The 10,000-nt window shown below is 47.9% G+C and overlaps 1 protein-coding gene across 2 annotated transcripts in view; it reads right to left on the bottom strand.

The window, feature by feature from the left end:
* The window catches only part of LOC147020913 (uncharacterized), a 22,578-nt gene that overhangs the window by 1,084 nt on the left and 11,494 nt on the right, over positions 1-10,000 (bottom strand). Inside the window, exons 1-2 of one of the 2 annotated variants that reach the window (XM_085890566.1) lie at positions 1,945-2,253; positions 1-1,230 (exon numbers count right to left, since the gene is read on the bottom strand). The exon at positions 1-1,230 is cut by the window's left edge and continues 1,083 nt beyond it. In XM_085890566.1, coding sequence (XP_085746692.1) covers positions 490-1,230; positions 1,945-1,983 — 780 coding nt within the window. In that variant the 5' untranslated portion in view covers positions 1,984-2,253 and the 3' untranslated portion in view covers positions 1-489. Of the gene's footprint in view, positions 1,231-1,944; positions 2,254-10,000 lie in introns of those variants that run through there. The other variant, XM_085890567.1, reaches the window with a different exon arrangement.

The following is a 10,000-nucleotide window of genomic DNA, read 5'->3' on the forward strand; positions in this document are numbered from 1 at the left end:
CATGTCAGTCTTAGTAGTGCCAACTGAGAAAGTTCATGGACATCCATATTTGAATTTCATAGTTGTGAAAGAGAACTTGTCAGTGGGTCTGGGTGTAATCAGCATAACAATGAAAGCTCATGTTGAAATTCTGTATAATTGTACCAAGTGGTGGCACCAAGAATGCGTTCATTGATATTTGCTATAAAGTTGAACATCGTCAGACGATGACAGACAATATGATTGTATCACAATGTAATCAAGGCCCACATTTAAGCAATTTGGCCCATCATGCCCATGTCATGCCAAAACTGTTGGATCTTTTATATCCATACTTGAAATGAAGAGGAGACAACTGGTTTTGTCACCGCAAGTGTTTCAGATCGGCTTGATATGTTGTAGTAGGTTTGGACTTTCCAATCGATCTGCCCTGCCGCCCCTAACAGCATGCCTTAATGTAAGATGCGGCATTTGAAGCACAAAAAAAAAAAAAAAAAAAAAGATTTCACATCAAGAGAAGAACTTTTTTTCATATCCTTCCACATTTTTAAGAATACTCTGGCATTCTTTCTCAATGTTTGTAAACAATTTGGACCTTACAGTATCTTCCGTATGACCTTCGAGTTTATTTTGCTGCTCAATTAGTTCCTGTAAGCCCGCGACGATGCACACAAGGTGTGTGTTCGCATCATCAATACCTTTCTTCACTTCAAAAATATGGTCCCTTAGCTCCTCGTAATGGCCAAAGAACATGTTCTTCATGACAAACAGACCAGCCATCATGATGTCTGATGGCGATTGAAGTTGTCCTTTCTCTGCTGCACAACGAATGCCGCTGCCAATACTTCGATTGGGCTGAGTCTCCTCGGCCAGCTCCTGAAGCTTCAGGGAGATCTTCTTGTGGCATTTGGAAGCCTCGTGCAGTTTTGTCTCCAGACTTTTAAAGTCGAAAGCAACCTCTTCCAATGCATCAACAAAACTGATTTCTCTATCCTGGTACATCTGACATATTTCTTGGACATTCTGTATTTTTAACTTGGTCCTCTCAAGCAGGACGTCAGTATCATTTTTGAGGAAACTGTATTGTTGGCGAAGGTCGATGATTTTATTCCGAGTCACATTGTCAACTGAAATCGAATCTTGCAGTTCGATTGCTCGAAGCAAAATAGATCCAATGTTCTCTGTGAAGTTCACCAGATGCTTTATTGTTTTGTAAAATATCCCGATTCTGGACACCAGGTTGTTTCCAAACTGTGAAGAAAAGAGAAAAAGAAAAGTGAATATAAGGTTGGAAGATCAGACACTTAAAAACTTAAGTATATTCGAGCTTTCTTTCAAAGTATAACTAGAACGGCACTTGGTAGAGCGCATAGTCTTACCTTGCACGCTCATTCTGAACAAAACACTGTAACAGTCGCGGCCAGTTCCGGTTAGCTGCTTTGAGTTCCGCGGGTCGTGTCAAAACAACTGCAACCGCCAGCCAAGTTCACAGCCCCGATCAAGTTCCCAGACATGTTAGTCACGTAACTATACTCATTGGGACTGTGGAATTAACAGGGTGATGTGCCAATCGGTGCTCACAACCTTTCTAATCTGCCTGAGCAACTGTGGATTGTGAGCGCAGCCTGAACCAGTTTTAGCCGGCTCGTTGAATGACATTATAATCACCCAAAATCACCAAATGAGGCCACCACAACGAGCAAAATCCAACCACGACACCAGGTATATTTATTTAATAAGTAAATGGCATGGGAGAAGGATTAGATGAAGCAATAACAAGAACCAGTTTGTATTGTAATAAATAAACAAATATAAATGAATCAGTAATAATACCCATTACCCCTTACTGAATCATACTGCCCTCGCACAAACAAAGCGTCGCCGATTTCTTTATCACGGTTCTTATCTTAGGACTCGTTCATTCGCTCAACAAGAATACACTACAGGGAATACAAACACCAATACCGAGAGGTCGCTTTCAAACCCGGAGGCAAGTCCTCCCATTCCCGAGAGTCCTGTAGCAGAGTTGGACGTGTCAGTAACTCCCTGGCACAATCCCGCGTAAAAGCCTCTCAAATTCCCTCCTTGCTCTGGGGATTAAACATTCACAGCTCCGCACACTCAGCTCTGCACACTCCAAGAGACTCCCTCTCTCTTGCGATCTCAGGCATTTTCTTCCTTTCTGCATGACAGCTGTTGTTCCAGAAAGCTCTCTCTCTCTCTCCTCCGGCGTAACTGTCGCTCTCTGACCTTAATGTCCCTCTCTGTGGGCAGCTATCTACTATAAATGGATGAGGTGTGTGTGTGTGCGTGCGTGCGGCATGTTTTTGTGTAGTTCTACTGGAGTGTTCTGATGTGGAATGAGAGAAACTAAATTGATCGCCATGATCTCCCGAGTTGATTAGGCTAATTTACTACAAAGAACCCAGAATGATTCCAATGTTTTAAACACAACGCCATGTTAAGGTTTATAGTGCAACTTAATACATCCTTCTACCACAGCATGGCATTCTAATCAACAAAATAAATAAGAAAAACAACGATACTGTAACAAAGCATGTATTAATTAATATTAATAATATTGCAATAATAATAATAGTAGTATCATTTGACAATAATAATAATAATGAAAATATTATCCCCATCCTGGCACAAGCATATCTCTGCTTGGTGAAAGGCAAGTTAATGCTCCAGCAGTAAGGCGGGCAGGTATGCTACAAGGTGGTGAAGACCAATGAAAATTTGGTCCATCGGACCAATGGGCCTACTAGTTAATAAAAACAGCGGGTGAGATAACCGACAAGCCCCATGTCGTGAGAACGGTTGGCTCTCTCGACAATCGGCTCCTCAATGCTGTTTCTCTCGACAATCGGCTCCTCAATGCTGTTTCTCTCGACAATCGGCTCCTCAATGCTGTTTCTCTCGACAATCGGCTCCTCGATGCTGTTTCTCTCGACAATCGGCTCCTCAATGCTGTTTCTCTCGACAATCGGCTCCTCAATGCTGTTTCTCTCGACAATCGGCTCCTCAATGCTGTTTCTCTCGACAATCGGCTCCTCAATGCTGTTTCTCTCGACAATCGGCTCCTCGATGCTGTATCTATCGACAATCGGCTCCTCAATGCTGTTTCTCTCGACAATCGGCTCCTCAATGCTGTTTCTCTCGACAATCGGCTCCTCAATGCTGTTTCTCTCGACAATCGGCTCCTCGATGCTGTTTCTCTCGACAATCGGCTCCTCAATGCTGTTTCTCTCGACAATCGGCTCCTCGATGCTGGTTATCTCGACAATCGGCTCCTCGATGCTGTTTCTCTCGACAATCGGCTCCTCGATGCTGTATCTATCGACAATCGGCTCCTCAATGCTGTTTCTCTCGACAATCGGCTCCTCAATGCTGTTTCTCTCGACAATCGGCTCCTCAATGCTGTTTCTCTCGACAATCGGCTCCTCGATGCTGTTTCTCTCGACAATCGGCTCCTCAATGCTGTTTCTCTCGACAATCGGCTCCTCGATGCTGTTTCTCTCGACAATCGGCTCCTCAATGCTGTTTCTCTCGACAATCGGCTCCTCGATGCTGTATCTATCGACAATCGGCTCCTCAATGCTGTTTCTCTCGACAATCGGCTCCTCAATGCTGTTTCTCTCGACAATCGGCTCCTCAATGCTGTTTCTCTCGACAATCGGCTCCTCGATGCTGTTTCTCTCGACAATCGGCTCCTCAATGCTGTTTCTCTCGACAATCGGCTCCTCGATGCTGGTTATCTCGACAATCGGCTCCTCGATGCTGTTTCTCTCGACAATCGGCTCCTCGATGCTGTATCTATCGACAATCGGCTCCTCAATGCTGTTTCTCTCGACAATCGGCTCCTCAATGCTGTTTCTCTCGACAATCGGCTCCTCAATGCTGTTTCTCTCGACAATCGGCTCCTCGATGCTGTTTCTCTCGACAATCGGCTCCTCCATGCTGTTTCTCTCGACAATCGGCTCCTCGATGCTGGTTATCTCGACAATCGGCTCCTCGATGCTGTTTCTCTCGACAATCGGCTCCTCGATGCTGTATCTATCGACAATCGGCTCCTCGATGCTGTTTCTCTCGACAATCGGCTCCTCGATGCTGTTTCTCTCGACAATCGGCTCCTCGATGCTGTATCTATCGACAATCGGCTCCTCTATGCTGTTTCTCTCGACAATCGGCTCCTCAATGCTGTTTCTCTCGACAATCGGCTCCTCAATGCTGTTTCTCTCGACAATCGGCTCCTCGATGCTGTTTCTCTCGACAATCGGCTCCTCAATGCTGTTTCTCTCGACAATCGGCTCCTCGATGCTGGTTATCTCGACAATCGGCTCCTCGATGCTGTTTCTCTCGACAATCGGCTCCTCGATGCTGTATCTATCGACAATCGGCTCCTCAATGCTGTTTCTCTCGACAATCGGCTCCTCAATGCTGTTTCTCTCGACAATCGGCTCCTCAATGCTGTTTCTCTCGACAATCGGCTCCTCGATGCTGTTTCTCTCGACAATCGGCTCCTCAATGCTGTTTCTCTCGACAATCGGCTCCTCAATGCTGTTTCTCTCGACAATCGGCTCCTCAATGCTGTTTCTCTCGACAATCGGCTCCTCGATGCTGTATCTATCGACAATCGGCTCCTCAATGCTGTTTCTCTCGACAATCGGCTCCTCAATGCTGTTTCTCTCGACAATCGGCTCCTCAATGCTGTTTCTCTCGACAATCGGCTCCTCGATGCTGTTTCTCTCGACAATCGGCTCCTCAATGCTGTTTCTCTCGACAATCGGCTCCTCGATGCTGGTTATCTCGACAATCGGCTCCTCGATGCTGTTTCTCTCGACAATCGGCTCCTCGATGCTGTATCTATCGACAATCGGCTCCTCAATGCTGTTTCTCTCGACAATCGGCTCCTCAATGCTGTTTCTCTCGACAATCGGCTCCTCAATGCTGTTTCTCTCGACAATCGGCTCCTCGATGCTGTTTCTCTCGACAATCGGCTCCTCCATGCTGTTTCTCTCGACAATCGGCTCCTCGATGCTGGTTATCTCGACAATCGGCTCCTCGATGCTGTTTCTCTCGACAATCGGCTCCTCGATGCTGTATCTATCGACAATCGGCTCCTCAATGCTGTTTCTCTCGACAATCGGCTCCTCGATGCTGTTTCTCTCGACAATCGGCTCCTCAATGCTGTTTCTCTCGACAATCGGCTCCTCGATGCTGTTTCTCTCGACAATCGGCTCCTCAATGCTGTTTCTCTCGACAATCGGCTCCTCGATGCTGGTTATCTCGACAATCGGCTCCTCGATGCTGTTTCTCTCGACAATCGGCTCCTCGATGCTGTATCTATCGACAATCGGCTCCTCAATGCTGTTTCTCTCGACAATCGGCTCCTCGATGCTGTTTCTCTCGACAATCGGCTCCTCGATGCTGTTTCTCTCGACAATCGGCTCCTCGATGCTGTATCTATCGACAATCGGCTCCTCAATGCTGTTTCTCTCGACAATCGGCTCCTCAATGCTGTTTCTCTCGACAATCGGCTCCTCGATGCTGTTTCTCTCGACAATCGGCTCCTCAATGCTGTTTCTCTCGACAATCGGCTCCTCGATGCTGTTTCTCTCGACAATCGGCTCCTCGATGCTGTATCTATCGACAATCGGCTCCTCAATGCTGTTTCTCTCGACAATCGGCTCCTCAATGCTGTTTCTCTCGACAATCGGCTCCTCGATGCTGTTTCTCTCGACAATCGGCTCCTCGATGCTGTTTCTCTCGACAATCGGCTCCTCAATCGGCTCCTCAATGCTGTTTCTCTCGACAATCGGCTCCTCAATGCTGTTTCTCTCGACAATCGGCTCCTCAATGCTGTTTCTCTCGACAATCGGCTCCTCAATGCTGTTTCTCTCGACAATCGGCTCCTCAATGCTGTTTCTCTCGACAATCGGCTCCTCAATGCTGTTTCTCTCGACAATCGGCTCCTCAATGCTGTTTCTCTCGACAATCGGCTCCTCAATGCTGTTTCTCTCGACAATCGGCTCCTCAATGCTGTTTCTCTCGACAATCGGCTCCTCAATGCTGTTTCTCTCGACAATCGGCTCCTCAATGCTGTTTCTCTCGACAATCGGCTCCTCAATGCTGTTTCTCTCGACAATCGGCTCCTCAATGCTGTTTCTCTCGACAATCGGCTCCTCAATGCTGTTTTTTTTTTTTTATTTTTTTTTTTTTTTTTTGTATACCTTGGTCGAGGCTCGTATGAGAGCGAACACACAACTCACAGCAAGGAGGCATGAGACAAGAGGGGCGGGAGTGGAAGGGACAAAACATTGGGGAACAGACACAGGTGAACTGTGGAAGGGAGAGGGATGGGGATGGGACGGGGAACATGGCGAGGGGAAGATGGACATTAAAGGGACTTACAGGAAGGAAAGCAGGAGAATTGAAGGAAGTGGGCTTGGGTGGATTATCGGGGGTAGAAAAGATCGAGGATTTGGATGGGGGAAGATAAGAGGTGGTGGTGAACAGCTGTTTTGAAAGCCTGGAGGGAAGAATGGGAAAGAATAGAGTGAGGAAGTTTATTCCAAAGGCGGGAAAAAAGAGGAATGAAAGAGTGAAGATGAGCAGTGATTCGTGATTTTGGTAGTTTTACCAGAAGGGGGTTGTTGGCGGACCTTGAGCGCCCTGTGGAAATGTGGTTGGGACAAATCACAGAGAGAGCAGTGGGGGGCAAGCCTGGAGAGGAGTCGGTAGAAGACAGAAAGACCACCGACCAACCTGCGGTGATTGAGTGAGAGGCCCAAAGACTCAGCTTCATTGCGGGAGATGCCAATGATCTTAAAAGCCCTGGTTTCGACAGCGTGAAGTCGAGAAAGGTGGGAGGCAGGAGCACCAGCCCAGAGGGGAGAGCAGTACTCCATCAGGCTACGGACAAAAGCTTTGTAAGTGGTCAGGAGCTCAAGAGGGCCGAGGAAGGACTTAGCACGACGGAGGATTCCCAGTCGGCGACTGGCTTTGAGGCGAGGTTGGAAATGTGACTTTCCCAGGAAAGGTCATGGCAGATAGTGAGACCCAGAAGCTTGAAAGAAAAGACTTCTTCCAGAGGATTGTTGAGAAAGTGGATGGGGGGTTTTGTAAACAGTCCTTTCGAAGAGACATAGTGAGAGTGTGAGATTTGTCTGGATTGAAAGACATGTTCCACGTGTTGGACCAGTTTGTGATTTTATCCAGATCTGCAGTGAGCGAAGAAGCTGCTGCTTGCCGGTCTGAGGGATGACAGATGGTACGGCAGAGGGTGGAGTCGTCGGCAAAGAGAAATAGAGGATTTTCCAGAGAGTCCGAGAGATCATTGATGAAAACCAGAAAAAGAACAGGGCCCAGAACGCTACCTTGAGGAACTCCAGCCTGCACAGGAAGAGGGGATGAAAGAACTCCATTTAGGGCCACACGTTGACTGCGACAGGAGAGGAAGTCTGCGAGCCATGAGTGGAGATGGCCTTGAATACCATGGGAAGAGAGTTTGGTGAGTAGGGCAGGGTGCCAGACTGTGTCAAAAGCACGTGATATGTCCAGGGATACGGCTCGGATTTCCTGTCTGGCATTGAGGACCTCCATCCAATGATGGGAGAGCAGTAGCAGCATATCTAGGGTAGAGTGACCTGGTCTGAAACCAAATTGATGATTGGAAATCAAGCCATTGGAGAAGAGGAAGGATTTCATGTCTGAAGCGATGATGGATTCCATAACCTTGCTGATGATTGGGAGAAGGCTGATTGGTCTATAGTTACAGGGATCTGTTTTTGCACCTTTTTTATGCAGGGCAGTGATGTTAGCAGATTTCCAAGCAGATGGCAGATGACCTTGGGAAAATGAGAGGGTGAATAGAACAGAGAGGGTGAGCAAGAGCAGAAGAGCAGGCTTTGAGGACACGTGGGCTGATGCCGTCTGGACCGGTTGCAGAATCTGACTCGAGGTTTGAAAGCAAGCTCTCCACCTTGTCAGGAGAAAAGGATACAGAGTCCAGGGACAGTTGGGTGCGACTGGGTAAAGTGGGTAGAGATAGTGATGGGTTTGGGACACAAGATTTAGCTGCAAACACCGAGTTTAGACATTCAGCTTTATCACGTGTGGAATCAGCAGTGCGGCCATTTGAGGTAAGGGAGGGGATGGAGGGGGAACATACACCAGAAACAGATTTGATTAAACGCCACCAGGATTTTGAGGAGGGAGAGAGGTTTGAGAGTTCAGACTTGAGATGAGAAAGATGTTGTTTTCTGGCTCTCCTGAGGGTAGCTACACACTTGTTCCGAGCTTTGTGGAAAGAACTGAGATTGCCCTCAGTTGGGTTTGCTTTCCATGAGGCAAAGGCAAGTTGTTTCAGGACAGCTGCCTGCGCACAAGCTTCAGTAAACCAAGGGCGGGAGGAAGGGTAAGACAACTGAACACGAGAGGGGATAAATCTGTGCATGAGGGAGAGCAGGTTTCTTTGAAAGAATTCCCAGGATGAGTTGATGTTTGAGAAAGTAGTGATAGGAGACCAGTCTGTAAGTTTGATGGCTGCTCGGAGACCCTGCCAGTCGGCTTGAGTGAAATGCCAGACTCGACGGCGGTGAGGTGGTTCTCTGATAACAGCCAGAGAGATGTCCACTTTAACAAGGACGTGGTCAGAAGAACCAATTGGAGCGAAGGAAGAGCAGCAGATATTGTCAGGGAAATTTGTCAAAATCAGATCCAGAAGAGATGGAGTACCATTGGTTGAGATCCGGGTCGGGAAGTTGACCGGTTGAGTCAGTCCCAATGAGTCACAGAAAGCTTTTGCTGATGTCCCATGGCAGGTGAGAGAGGTACCCACACCTAGCCAACTGGCGTGATGACAATTGAAGTCGCCACATAAGAGGAAGAGAGAGTTTGGATGGGAAGATAGAAGATGGTCCATGTTTTCGGAGAGTGAGGTGTAGATGGAGTCATCACTGTTCGGTGGACGGTACAGTACACATATAAACATGAGGTGGGAGTGGAGGGGAAGCCGAAGCCAGAGGTATTCCTGGGGGTGTGGGGGAGTGAGAGCAGTGCAGGGAGAGTGAGGAATAGAGTCTTTGATGAAGAGAGCAACACCTCCACCAGGACGAGGCTCAGGTCTGTCATACCGTAAGAGGGAGTAACCAGGGAGAGATACTTGGGAGTCAGACACGTCTTGGGAGAGGAAAGTTTCTGTTAGGCAGATAATGTCTGGTTTGTCAGTGGCAACCTGCATGGAAAGATCTGAAAGGTTTGAGCGAAGGCCCCGGATATTTGAGGTCCACACTTTTAATGAAGAGGTAGGGGAGGAGGCTTTGGGTGCAGGAGGTGGAGGGGGCGGGGGAGGGTAGGACGAGGGACGAGGGGGGAGGTAAGGAGGGTTGCTGAAGGAGTGTGGGGTATTGCAGAATAGCGAGGGAGGGGGCCGAATGAGGAGGAGAAAAGGCTCTGTGGTGCTGGGAGAGAGGGGGGACAAGAGACAAGGAAGATGGCAGTTGAGTATTTGAGGAGGTGGAGTGAAGAGATGGAGGTGAGAGGGCAGTGGAGGGAGGTAGGTTGGTGGATGAGAGGGGGGCAACTTAGAGAAGGAAGAGTGAGGGGGGATGAAAGGTGGGAGAAAGGTGACGGGGGAATTTTTGAAAGAGGTGAGAGGGAGGCTTGGAGGGAGAAGAGTGGGATGGTTGCTTTGAGAGTGAGAGTGAGGGGTGAGGGGGGTGAGTTGGCACTGAAGTTGGAAAAAAAGAATGGTTGATGGAAAGCGAGCATCCATGGCAAACTGTGGTTTTTAAAAGTTTTAGGTCAGAGATGCGATTTAACACAATTCTTGATGGATGCAATGAAGGCGAATTCAGAGCATGGAGAGAAGAAGCGCTGTAATAGTTGGATTTTTTAGGCAAGGAATGAAGGAGAGGTCGAAATGAAAGCAGTCTGTTAAAATAGCAGAAGAGTAGTGCATTGTGAAACAGTAAAGAGTACCACATGTGTGGGAGAGGAAGATGAAGCATCATAA

Source organism: Eptatretus burgeri, chromosome 8 (assembly GCF_056783735.1).
Source record: "Eptatretus burgeri isolate ZD-2024b chromosome 8, Ebu_testis_v1, whole genome shotgun sequence".
NCBI lineage: Eukaryota > Metazoa > Chordata > Myxini > Myxiniformes > Myxinidae > Eptatretus > Eptatretus burgeri.